Raw genomic sequence first — 14,135 nt, 5'->3', positions numbered from 1 at the left:
CGTTTTGAACTGATTCCGATCTTGTCTCCAATTTTGGACCGGATTTTTTTTTTTTTGAAACTTTGTTTAATACAAATTCAAACTAAAATTTTATTTTTTAGGCTTGAAAATTGACAAATGATCCAATTTCATACAAAGAGATATATTGGGCCTAAAAAAGAGAGATGTTTTTAAGTTGGGCTTGGGGAAATATTAGTTATGAGATTAAAAATGTAGCATTAGTGTTAAATAATTTTGAAAAAATATATATATACACAACCAATCTGGTTCAGTTCGGTCCGATTTGGTGCTGTGTGAAACTAGAATCGAAATTGATTAGAATCGATCCAGTCCAGTTCGGTGCCGGTTTGTTGACTTTTTAGTAAATCGATTTTTTTTCCTGTTTTTTCCATCCGGTCCGGTTCGGTGTTCCGGTTTTTGGGTCCCAATGCCCACCCCTAATTCTCATAGAAGGCTTATTTTGACAATTGTGATGCATTGTGGTTCTCTCATGTGGGTCTACTACGTGTTGGTGTTTTAGTAGGTTTTTTTTTATTTTTTCTGGTTTTTGTAGTGATCTACATTGGCTTGGGTTAGACTCTCATGTTTGTCCCACGTGGTTTCTGCTCTTTATTTACTTTGGAAATATTGGCCCATAAAATAGCAGGACAATTATAGCCTAAACAATGTCAGAGCTAAACCCATCAAACAAAAGAAAACACAAATTTAACAAATTATTATAGCCTAAACAATGTCAGAGCTAAACCCATTAAACAAAAGAAAACACAAATTTAACAAATTATCTTACTCGATTTTTTTCACAAGCGTCAAATCTTCTCCCAGGATTTAAATACGTCCATTAAGTGCAACTTCCAATCTAGCCCCCATAGTCATAGAGTTTCCCTATGCTAGGCTTTGATTTGATAAGGTTGAATATGCCCACCCCAAATCCAAATCGTTATATTGTAATTGGTTCATAAGCAATTTTGAAGTGAAACCAAATCAATCCGGACTGTGTCCACCCCTACTACAATGGCCCTACATTTCTTCTCAATGTATGAAACGTTGCCATTTTTTTTTTTTGTAGTTTTAAAATTTTTCTGAGGTGAAATTGCTGATGCATCCCTAAAATTTATGAATTAAAAGTGCGACATGTGACCAAATTTGAGGACTAAAGAGACTAAAAACTGAACTGACGAATCAAAAAGAAACTCGGTCACTACAATTAAGACTCTAATTCAGTCAAGTAAAAGATGTCCGAAAGCAGTTTCTGAAATTTCGAAGTATATTTATATCAAAGACCTCCAGCTTCATTTCAGACACCATGGTTGATTATTTGCGCCTTCCTATTATGTATGTCAATTCCTGCATGCTCCTACTGATGCATATTTTGCAGCAACAAGACAAAACGAATCTCGAGATACTGATAAGTTTACAGAAAAGTACATAGAAGCAGCAATAACGGCTTCATAATAAAGTACCTGAAACACCCACTGAGAAACAAGATTTTGAAAACTAAATTACCAAGTTATGCCAACACCTATTCAGACGGGAGACCGAGCGTAGCTTCTAACAAAATTCACCCAGTCCCTACTAATCATACTTTCTGGAGTTCTTTTCTAGGCCAGCAATCATACTGTTTGGTCAGTCCTAATGCACAGTAACACATTTACAAAAAACGAAACAGAACCATTCAGTTTTAAACCCTAGATTTTCGCCTGTGACCGTTTGATCGCTTCCTAGATGAGTCAGTACCATGTACACTTTCGTTTCGCCTTTTAACACAAACCATTCAGTTTCTAAAACCTAGGTTTGCGCCTGTGCACTTTTGATCGCTTCCTAGATGTTTCAGTACCATTTGCACTTTCCCTTTGCCTTTTAACACCATTACTTAAAGAATCAGCTTCCAAGGCTTCAGTGGTCTTCTTGTACCGGATAACATTGGTTACAATGGCATATACAATGACCTCAGTTTTTGGGGTCAACATGGCATTTCTCTCAACAACTGCATTCTGCCCACAGCATGATTCTTGAATTGCTGTGTGTCTGAGCTTTTGCAATATAGCATCCTTATCAAGCTCGAAGCAGTCTCTTGAAACCTGGAAAATAATAAGTTACAATTACACCAGGCTTGCCTCAGAACATAGAAGGGGCAATATCCTAGATTTTTCAAGTTCATGTCAGAGATAATTAATTTTCTTTAATTATCTTCTTTTCATGATAATTTTGGCATGGGTATCAGTATTGCAGTTATCAGCTGAAACCAAAGAAGCACCCTGCAAACCAGCAACCATAATTCTATGCCATTTACCTAAATATGCAAAGTGAAACAGCATGTAAGAGACAAGGAGATGATTCTTCTAACTTCTAACCACTCACCTTAAAATTAAGAGGGACAATAATTTCTGTGGATGGACAACCACAACTATCTATGAAGTTGAATTTCATAACCATTTCAAATGACTTTGCTTGTAATGTTCTCCTGATACATATTGAAGCAAAAAAAAGTGAGAAGATGCGAATGTTAGATGACACGTCCACTAGTAGATCATGCACAGACATGACAATGGAGTATACTTGCTGAGGGACAGTTGGCAGCATTTTTGTTTTTAGTTTTTGTCTTTTGGTTTTAATTAAAGATAGAGAAGGAAAAACGATAAAATGTAATTGAAAGATGAGACAATATATGTACAACAGTTCATAATTTTTTTTAAAGAAAGAAAAAGGGCCTGTTTGTTAACCTTTCTGTTTTTGGTCTTTACTTTCATTTTTTTCTATTTATTTACTAGAGATAGAGAGGAAATGCATGGAGTAGAAGATAGAAGAATGGAGGGAGGGTGGTGGGAGGGATGAGGGAGAAATGAAGGAGAATGAATGAAACAAAGCCTTGACAACGAAAACAACTTAAAATTGTTTCTAGTTTTCATTTTATGTAGCGTTCCATACACATTACTTCTCCCTTCCTCCCATTACCCTTCCTCTACTCTTCTGCATCCCTCCCTGTCTTCCATATATTTCCTTTCTATCTCTAACAAAACAAAACAAAACAAAAAAAAAAAAAAAGGAAACTAAGAACCAAAAACAAAAAGGTTACCAAATGGGCCCCAAGCAAATATACAAAGTTTAGTTTTAATCTTTGGTTTTATGTTTCCCTCATTTTTTTCATCACCTCTCTCCTTTCTTGAATCAGTTTCTCTAATAAATAAAAAAACCAAAACGTTACCAGACAGGTTCAAAACTATTAGATTCTCCAGGTCAGGTTACATCATTGAGAGTTACAAATCAACCTATATTTTTCATACAAAACAAAGCAAATTTCAGTAGACAAACAAATTTTTATTGATCATACTGTTTTCTAGTTTTGAATCAAATCTGTATTTGACGTAGTTTACAACAGCTTCAAGTATTTCTGAACGTATCTTTTTTGGGAATTCAAAATTGTATAGTTACCTTTTCAGTTGAAATGGTTCCTTCTGTAAAATAGCTGACTTATACCCTTGATTTTCTAAAAAGGATATCTAGCATGCAAACATAACAGGAGTGTTAGCACCAAATCGGAGAAAACAATATATAACAATATAATTTTGTAGGTGATGTCTTGTGAAAGTATAGCAAGTGCATCAATCTCGCAGTAACACAATGGTCAAGTTCCTATATTCAATGCTAAAATAAGAGGATAGGAATTGTAATTAGAGGTTTATTTGGTGCAAAGGTCAACTGCTTAGTCTACTTGGTTTGTGTGTTGGAACGCAGTGGTAAATTATCACTAAGAAAAAAAAAAGACAAACCACCTAAAGATCTGGCCAGCCAGTAAATGACAAGAATGCATCCATGCATCTAGGAATTTGAATGAGTAAAAAAAAATATATAACAGCAATTAATGAATAAGTGGATCATTTCTGAGGTAAAGTAGTAAACAAGTTACTTTTAGTGCCAGATAAAAGTTAAGATATATCTACTACCAGGATGTACAGTTGTCTTGCTTATAACGGGGTTTCAAAACTTCCATATGTTCACTAAGTGGATCATATATGGAATAAAAGAGAGTCGGGTTCATCTTTAATAGACATAAGAGATTTCTTTGGTGCAATGGTCAGCCGTTTCAATATTTACAGTTATTTGGTTCCAACAGAGGGACCTGTAAAATACCCCCCAAAAAAAATCTTAAGATGTGGTCTGTCAGTAAAATGACAAGAATGCAGTCCTGCATCTAGCAATTTGAATAAGCTATAAGAAAAAAGGAAAAAAAGAAAAGAAAAAAAAAAAGTAGGAGGCCATTTCAGCCTCATATACCCGGAAGCAGAAAGATCAACAGAATAAGGCTCTTAAACAAATTTCACCTCAATAGATTTGATGAATGGCAATGGAGCTTTCTGTCCATGTACACTTGCTACCCGGAGGTTCCAGTTCACATTTTTTTTATCTGCAATGCAAGTGAATGGGCAATGTGAGAAAGCTGAATGAAAAAGTGTTTACAGTGGGAAATTCAGTGAACACTGGGAACCAAAACAAGGAGTCGTAATATAGAGGTAATTAATTCATTCCATCTATAGAACTATTTAACTCATATTAGTTTGTAGTAAATATGTACGTGAATGTATTTATCAGTGTTATGACTTATGACAATGTTGCCAAGCGAGCCACATGATAGGTTCCAGGTCAGTGTCTTCAGATGAAGTATGTCTACATGAGCAAAGAGAATAATAGGAAAAAAATGCATTTTTTATTGTTAAACAAATTCAAACGAAGGCTCTGATACCTTGTTAGACAACCACAAGACACCAAAGCTTAAGTTGTGAGGAATAGACCAATAATGTATATAAAGTTAACACTCAAGTATGTTCTGCAGAAGAACAGTAAGAACAGTAACACAAGAACATTAAAGCTGGAAGAATGGATGAGCTTCATTTCCATATCTAAAAGCAAACCAGCAAACCAGAGGACATATTTTTCACCCACCATCCAGGAAGAAGCAAAAAAGAAAAAGAAAAACTTAAATTTTTGCCATAAATGCCATTTACAAGTCATACGAAGTTGTAATTTTCATGATAAAAGCATCTCGCATATAAAACAAGCACACATGTCTAACTCTCTGCACCTTGTACAAAATATTTAACACGGTAAGCATGAATCTAGGTTACCTGAACTCAAGGCTTGAGTTAGAATGATCTGAAAAAAATCTATCCGGACAAATGGAGGAATCTGAAGATTTAGTAAGTCCATGACACCTGAAATAACCTGTTGTCCAAATGAATTGGTAAGGTATATGTAGGAGACCGAATCAGAATGTTGAAAGAAAATAAACAAATTCAATCTCAGCATTCTGCTTCACACATCTCTTGACAAAGCCCGGATAAGACCCGAGGAGACGTGCGCATGTGTGATATACAAAATGGGTAATACACGACTTCATCAGCAGAGAAGGTGACAAAAGCTTGTCCAAAATAAACTGCACTGGTGCTATTTTCATCAGCAGTGAAAATATATACATATATAATCTCTGCATATTATGGTATAAATTACAATACCTTATCTACAAGCCCATGGATCAATAAATTTGCTTTCTTGTCCTTCGGAGTTTTCTGTGAAGTTGGAACAAAGTACATAATAAATAACTGGAAGATCAATGATGAGAATAACATAAAACATGGGCCTTACACATATGGAAGCAGCAGTTAAGGGAAAGATAGAGTGGCAATGGATATGAGAAAGTTCTCAATATCAATTTCTACATGAAATGAGATTTAACCTTGTGCTTTTCAACTGTTAAAATTTTTTTAACTGACATCTCCAATATCTTACAGCCCATAAACAACAGCCATGAACTTGCACAGAAATGCATCTGCTAGTGCATGCTTTTTCTATTCTTTCCAGACCCACTTAAATTTACTTCAAGCGAAAGAGGAAATTACCTGAAGGTTGACAATTACAATCTTCCCCCCACCACGGAGCGATTTTAGAGGGAGGTTGCATGCGGGAGTGATCTGCAAACTGCAACAATAACACCAATCAGAGAGAACTTCATGCCCTAAAACATTTATAGTCTGACTTATCCCTTTCTAGCCCTAGTTATTTTATTAACATGGAGATGTGTAATCCATTCCTGATTTTCAACTAGGCTCCCTCGACATTACCACTATTTACAGTATATAGTCTATCAACCATAAAGTAATAGTATTTCACATATTTCATAATAAAAAATACTTCCCAAAAAAAAAAAAAAGAATTGGGATGTCAAATGCAAATATTAAAATTGCAAGAAGAAGAGCCAAAATAAAATCTATAAAAATCACAATGTTCAAACCATAAGAGTAGGCCCACTTAATTTGCATCCCTGGTAAGGTATGAAAGACCCCATATTTAGGGGATCACTTTGAGGAAAGAAAACACAATTTGTTTTTATCATGCCAAGAAAAGGGCTGCTTACAAAAAGTTAAGCTAAAGTTAGGTAACTCTGTTGTTACCTTGTCCCCAAACATAAAACAACGTCAGCTATCCTGCAGTGCTTCTCAGCCAGATTCATCTCCTTTGAGGGCAATGCATCCTGCACGCAAAGTGAAAGAAAGTGAGGCTTTCCAACCTACAACAATTTTCATAAGATGCATGAACCAGCCACAATCCGTGGAACTTCTCCCTATTTCTCAGCCCAAAAAAAAGGGAAAGGAATACATTTCTGAAACCAAACCCTTATTTTAACGTGATTAATCCAAACACTTAGTGTAACCTCCTTTATTGTTGAAAAAAAATAAAATAATTTATTTCATCCCCATGGACATCCAACCAGCAACTAAATTATTAGTAAGCAATACCTCCCAGTCAAGAACTGTATCCTTAAGCCGTGCTCCACATTTTGTATCTGAGCACCGTCTTGAGGTCTCCTTCAGTCCAATAGTCTCCACCTCAAAATCCCTCAAATACCTTTACAAGTTTAAATCATGAAATTAAATTCTCATTTACTACAAAAGCAGCCAAACTGTAAATGAGACAAAATATTGACTTCACTACATCAACCGCCCCCCACCCTAATTCCAAGGAAAAAGAAAAATGACGAGGAAAGGCAACATATAACAACAATAACAGGATGATATAAAGAGAAACCCTTACTCGACTCCACAAGAAGGGCACGTTTCCAAAAAGGAATTCCCATGTAACTCGGCAAGTTTCTCCCTCGGTATTCCAGATCGAAGATGAAGCCCATCAACATTCTAGCATTAAGTAAGTAGCAGGTAATAAGAATGTAGAGAGATAATTACCTATTTAAGGGAGTGCAAGAATGAAATACAAAATAGTGCATAAAAAAAGGCCTAATTGGAATTCTTTTGAAAGTAACATGGTTAGACAAGAAAAAAAAAAAAGAAACAAAAACAAAGGAATTGCTAACGTCGCCCAAATTAGTAAAAATCCAGAGTACCAACATATTAGTCAGCAGTAAAAACTATATGTTCTTGATGACCCCATTCCCCGGTCCCAATATAGGAATAAGAAAAACGGGAAATGTAAGGTCAAAGACTCAAACACTCTAGCATCAAAAGCAGGAAACAGGTCTTAAGCCACATGAATAAGTAATTTGAAGCAATTATCAATAATCTTCAACATAAAGAAATTTCCAGTAGTACGCGTACCTGGCTAATAACGAACTTCAAAATTCCAGCCCTCTCCAATTCAACCAAAGCCATATGAGTCATACTTGGCATTGCACGATGAAAGGGCAATGATGCTTCAGGCAATGCTTTGCCTTCACGCTGCACTAGTAAATAGAAATCAGAACCATCCATAGTACTCCACAGGGGCATGAATGTTTCTTTTCCTTTGTCATTATAATTCTGGTACAAGTATGATTACATATCTTACAGCTAGGACAAGCCAAAAACATGAAAGAATGAGGACTCCTTTTTACTAAGTTTCTCATACATTCACTATATGAGAGAGAGAGAGAGAGAGAGAGAGAGAGAGAGAGAGAGAGAGAGAGAGTTACAAAGGAAGGACACGACTTCTTTCCAAAATCAAGTTCTCATAGAAAGAGGGAAGCCTAGAAGAAATTAAAGACAGCAAAAAAGACTTAAGTGGAACAATTACCGTTTTTCACTGATTCCATCACTCCATCGTAAGTTTGATAGAAGTAGTTAGTATAGGGGAGAAGCATCAATCGATATAGATGTGCTTATTTAAAAAGGACTGGAGGTTTATAATTTTGCAGAGATGAAAAAGTTGCTAGGATTCTTTTATTTCTTATAAGAAACAATCTTATTTATGAAAAAGATGCATCTGGGATGGACAAGAAGCCATCATATCTAACATACAACCTTCAAAACTCAAACCCAAATTACATTCCCCCACCAAGAATAATCACACCAAAAAGGGGTACTTCAATTTTATTTTATTTTTGTAACAAAGAAGCCCAAAGAGAAGCTAAAAATTTTGTCTCAGGTTTAAGGATTCTCACCTGCAGAGTCCAAATTCCCTTTGGACCTCGAAAATCAGGTATACCACAAGAAGTCGAAATTCCTGCACCTGTAAACACCACTAGATGCTTGCTCTACAAAGTGCAAAGGAAACTCTTAGAGACCTTAATTAAATAAAATCAAATATGAAGTACACATATAGCGTCATGATAAATGGGAAGTATAGGCTCAAACCTTTTGTACCAACATGGTGAGCCGTTCAATCTGCCAAAAAAAATACATACACACGATGTTAGCAAATAAGGATACATACACAAAATCTTTTGCATAGGTTAGAGCACACAAATGAAAGAACTTGATGATATGCAAGCACAAAAAGTACGCAAAGGAACTTGCAGTTAGTAAGATATCCCAATACTTTCAAAATGTTTGAAGTAAACCTTCATAAATCGAAAAAATATCAGCAAAGTTGAATCATTGACAATAAAATTCTGGTAACTAAAAGATAATCCACGACTCCTAAGTTTTAAAAAGGTATCTGAGTCCTGAATACCAACAAGACAACAATGCAACTATAGGAAAGAGACAAATTCAAGCAAACCAAGCATATATTGGGTTAATATATTAACAGTACAATCATGGTTCAGGTTCACTCCATCAGCACACTTCATTTGTTGGATAAATAAGATTTGTACTGGAAAGCACCACAATGGCATTACCCATGTGCACAAACCTTAACACAGAAAAACTACAATGGAAGATAAGCAAATTAAATCAATCACACAGGAGAAAGAAAAGACTGTCTTTGTCCACACAATTAGTATACTTCAGCTACATTCCATCCCAACATGTTAAAATGATAATCTATACCTCTTTAAGACTATAGACATAGATGTGATAACCAAAAGCACAGGTATGTAAGTAATGCCACAGCCCAAAAATGAGTTAACAAAGCTCAACTGATAGATTTACAGAGCAAGTAAAATCCAATCAAATTGCAAATGAATGCCTAAACCCAGATGTCAGATCTTAGTAAGCATGTAAGTAGAACGAAAACATCTACATCCCGCAGCAAACTAATGCCATAATTGCGCCAAATGTATGCATAAAACCTAAGTAACATTCATGGAGATCACAATTCCAGAAGATCAACAAAGACACTAACTTTAAGAACTAGTATACAGAACTCAAAAGAGAACAGAAGAGAATGAGAAAAAAGTTTCTCACTTTTTCTTGCAAAACGTGAGGTGGGTCGAAATGTTCAGTCATTCCGACTTGGCCCACATCTTCTATGTAGGAAAGCTTCTCTGCATAACCCAAGGACATGGTCACTCTGATGTTTCGTATACCACTTTCGCTATTTAGAAAGAAAAAAAATTTGGTCTGAATTCTCTCGAGAAAGTTTGATCGAAAGGAACGAAGGTGGAGAGTGAGAGACCCTCTTGTTTTATTTCTTTCCTTTCTTCCCTCTCTATTTCAAGGAGACCCAAAAGCCAGAATGAGGTACTGATTTGATTTGCCTAGAAGGAAATATTTTGTCACAAGAATCTCGATGGTTAGGACTTTTAATTAGGAGCTAAAGCTTTTTCTGTAAATATGGATTCAACTTCAACCGTTCAAACCATGGTGCCTGTATGTATTCTACTAAAAAATAAGGGGACTGATTTTCCCACTCCCTTTTTATCACTTAGGGCTCGTTTGGTACACAGGACTGTCTTGGCATAGACTATGCTTAGGTACTGCCTTGGCTTGGCTTGGCTTGATTTAAGTTGGATAACACTTATCCTGCGTTTGGTGTATGCTTGGACTAGGACTAGATTTTATTTTATTTTTTCAAAACTATCTATGTATCTGTATATATGTATAAATACATGTATTATGTATGTGTACATATGTATTTTATAATATATGTGACATGTATGTGTATATACATGTATATATGTATACATACATTATACATATATAATATATGTGTATATAGGTGTATATATGTATATTATAATATATACATGGGTATAATACATACATATATATATATATGTATTTTGTGTATATATGTGTGTATATGTATATTATAATACATACATGGGTATAATATATATACACATATATGTATATATACGTATATATATGTATTATAATATATTATATATAATATATATTACATATATACATGTATGCTATTATTATAATATTAATATGTATATGTGTATATGGTTGTATATATATATATATATATATATATATATATATATATATATATATATATATATGATATATTTATGTGTATATACATGTATATATGTACATTATAGTATATGTGTAAGTAAGTTTAATAATAATAATATATGTTATTAATTTTACAATATAATATATGCATTTTATACATTGGTGAGCATTGGGACTAGCTAATCCTCCCTTTCCACATGGGATTAGTAGTCCCCTCCTAAGGAGGTGTTTTTGGTGGGCCCGGTATTAGCAATCCCATCTAAGACTAGGATTAGATAAAACAAACATGGTACTAAATTTAGTCCAAGCCAGTCCAAGCCAATCCCGTGTACTAAACGAGCCCTACACTCCAATTTTCTAAACAAAAAGGAGTGTAGGTGGATAAAAGGAGAGTGAGAAAATCATTTACCAAAAATAAATAAAAGTTTTTTGTTTTGCCAACTAAATAACATTAATTTGGAGTAATTATCTTGAATTTATCTACAAGTTACATTTTAGTCTTTCAATCAATTTTTAGTACTCCTTCAACTCGACCACATGTCACACATTAACTTTATTTAAGAACTTAGGCCACGGGCCAATACCAAACAAAACAATAGAAAACAAATATTGTTAAGCCAAAAATAAAGCCCCCAACTAATTAGACTCATCCCGTTAGAACCCTAGTGGGAATTGGGAATAGAAACCCGAGTTATTATGAACTAAACTTTCTGCCTTAATAGGTCCTTTATGGGAAGTTATCCCAGTAAACAAACAAATAACCCTTATTTGCTTTGTTGCGAAAGTAGCTGATTCCTTATTGAAAGCCATCACGAATCCCCTCAGAATGGACACAAGCCACAGCTCGGTCAGCTTCCATCAATTCCCTCCGAAGGCATGTCAGAGTTTATTCAAGCGAGTCTCGCTCCTTCTCTATCATGTAATACATTGCCCATGGGGAAGTTTCTCTATTACTATCGGAATGCAGGTGACGACCAAGGTCTAAAATATCGATGGTATCGGAAATATCGGTAGTCCAAAAATACGAAAATTTCGATGGAAATATCAGGATATTATCGATATTGATAAATAAAAAAAATGAATAAAAACCACAAAAATTATAAGAAAAACTTGGAAATTTTTATTGAAACTTTGGAAGATATTTATTTAGTCAATTATCTATTAGTTTATCATGAAAAATTTGGAAGGAAATGCATTGCATGATGGGTTTAACTTATTTAAGTTGATTATATAGCGAGCTGACAAACACTGTGAGTGTAGAAAATATGTAGTAATTAATAAAAGAAGATTAAACACACCATAATCATTTATATAAATGATTTACTACAATATTTTACATTTTATACATTGTATAGTAAGATACATGAGTGACTTAGTACCACATAGAGTTCCACTTTGCGTATTATCAGGGGCGGAGCTAGAATTGTAAAGTTTGAGGGGCCGAAGTAGAAAAATACAAGTATATAAAACACCTAAATATTCAATAATTACATGTTTAGAGCTAAATATTTGTAATTGAGTTATGTCTAATTTATTTTAGAGGAAATTTTAACTTAAATTATAAGTTTTTTTTAATTACAAATTCTATATTTTATATATAATATAATAGAGGAGAGATAAAAATCTGGGGGGTTAGGGCTACTCCAGGCCTAGGAATGGCTTTGCCACTGCGCATTATCACAAAAAATATAAGCAACATGGTGGTTAAGGCGTTGGAGGAGTGAAATGGCAAGGGTTCAAATTCCGTGTGTGTTTTGTGTTTTTTTCCTTTTTTTCCATTACAACTATATTTTCGATATTATAGCGATATTTTGACAAAATATTGCTAAAGTGTGAGTGAAATTATTGACATTGATATTATCGTCGAAATTATCAATATTTATACGATATGCGTATGGATACGTTCTGAAATATCCGTGACCTGAAAAAACAATAATATCCTTGATATTTCGTCGATATTATCGATATTTCATACTATGGTGACGACACATGAACGCGATGTACCGAGATCACCCCTCATTAAGTATGAAGGGCCAAAGTCATCTCTTGTTAGGCAATAAGTCTTCACATAATTAATTCATATTCTTAATTTATTAAATATAAAAAATAATGTGTTTTCTCTTTTTATAACAAAGGGGACGGATTGCAGTATTCATATCATTCACTGATACTAATGATTTTATCAATTTCTACTTGAAAAGATAATGGGATTGTTATTGTATTTTATTCCAAAGGACAGTCCCAAGTAGGACTATTTTTTGTAGCGACCCCTCATTAAGTATGAAGGTCCAAAGTCATCTTTTGTTAAGTGATAAGGACCAAGATCAACCTTCCATTTCCTAACATGGTCTGGCCAATGCCTGCATCGGACGAAAGGGTTACCAGAACAGAGTCCACATCCATCATCGGATCTTGATCGAGTCTTGAATTTACACTCGCGACCGGGCAATGAGTTCAGGACTTCAGAGCAGTTGGATGACCTAACTGGCGAGCCCAATGAGGAACCCCTGCCGGAACGAATTTCAATTCCCTTAATACTTCATTTTTTGGCCTCGCTTGGTTCACGGAACGGATTTGAGGGGAAATCACTTCCCATGTCATTTCTCAAGGGATGGGAAATGTAAGATTCCTTTCCCACGTTTGGTAATGTCGGGAAAGAAACCGAGAGATTTCACTTTGTTTCTTTTCCTATGTTTGTTTGGAGTCGGAATAGAAAACAAAGTTTGTATAATTTTTCAATTATACTCATATTAAATCAAAAAAAAAAAAAAAAAAGAATGCATTTAATGATACATTGTAATTCTAAATTGTTCATGGGGACAAAATGGTCATGAAAAATGTGCATTGAATGTTAGCTCATTTTCCCAAACTTTCCCATGAGGAGGGAAAATAAAACCCAAGTTGAGAGGAGGGCTTCACTTTCCCCCCTACTTTCCCATGCGCTAGACAACCATTTCCCATGCTCGGATTTACCAAACATGGGAAAGCAATTGATTTCCCATCCCCAAGCCTCCTTTCCCATGAACCAAACGGGGCCTTTGGGTGAGCAACCGTACATGGGAATATTGGCACAAAAGCGAAAGTAAAGCTTCACTCTACGTTTCTGAGCCATGGAGTTAAGGTACTTGAAACTCATCATCCAAGGGCCTTTTTTATAGTTTCATTCGAGATGATTCTATCAATTCAAGCAATTCCATAAAACTTTAAAATTTGAATAGAAATTTTATCAAGCAATTGCAACTAAAGAACGGAGTTATAGCCACAAGCAAAACATGTTTACCAAAATTTGAAGTTGAGGTGGTTAGACTCACCCAAGTAGGTGAAGCGACCTAAGTGTGTGTTTAGTGTAAACTTCAGTGCCAATTCCAGTTTGGTACTCTATGGTTGCACTCACAAGGCATGTTTGCCCGTGTCTTCTCAATTTTAACAATTAGGTATCACGTTCTTTCCAATTTTTTCCAATGCGGCTTCACCGTTAGGGTTTCCATCAAATCTTCTGTTAGTTGCCTACGTTGCATTTATGAG

General features: G+C 34.9%; 1 protein-coding gene across 1 annotated transcript; it reads right to left on the bottom strand.

Annotated features, from left to right (window-relative positions):
* Positions 1–1,167: 1,167 nt before the first annotated feature.
* Positions 1,168–9,965, bottom strand: SRT1 (sirtuin 1). The gene is made up of 14 exons (XM_021962955.2): positions 9,609–9,965; positions 8,616–8,645; positions 8,423–8,515; positions 7,602–7,721; positions 7,084–7,184; positions 6,789–6,897; positions 6,444–6,523; positions 5,892–5,970; positions 5,508–5,561; positions 5,121–5,217; positions 4,320–4,402; positions 3,430–3,497; positions 2,359–2,461; positions 1,168–2,078 (listed from the first exon to the last, which is right to left on the bottom strand). The coding sequence occupies exons 1-14, from the start codon at positions 9,705–9,707 to the stop codon at positions 1,779–1,781; spliced, it is 1,416 nt and encodes a 471-aa protein (XP_021818647.1). The 5' UTR covers positions 9,708–9,965; the 3' UTR covers positions 1,168–1,778.
* Positions 9,966–14,135: the final 4,170 nt, after the last annotated feature.

Source organism: Prunus avium, chromosome 4 (assembly GCF_965620075.1).
Source record: "Prunus avium chromosome 4, drPruAviu1.hap1.1, whole genome shotgun sequence".
NCBI classification, from domain to species: domain Eukaryota; kingdom Viridiplantae; phylum Streptophyta; class Magnoliopsida; order Rosales; family Rosaceae; genus Prunus; species Prunus avium.
Note: the sequence above shows the minus strand (reverse complement) of the source record. Positions and strands in the feature narration are given on the sequence as shown.

Bases quoted from the DNA above. Each gene is read 5' to 3' on its own strand.
- SRT1 (XM_021962955.2), bottom strand. From the start codon at position 9,707: ATGTCCTTGGGTTATGCAGAGAAGCTTTCCTACATAGAAGATGTGGGC. The intron at 6,898-7,083 runs GTAAGGGTTTCT...AAACTTGTAAAG, and splicing joins TGCCCTTCTTGTGGAGTCGA to GTATTTGAGGGATTTTGAGG. The intron at 6,524-6,788 runs GTATTGCTTACT...CTTTGCGTGCAG, and splicing joins ATACAGTTCTTGACTGGGAG to GATGCATTGCCCTCAAAGGA.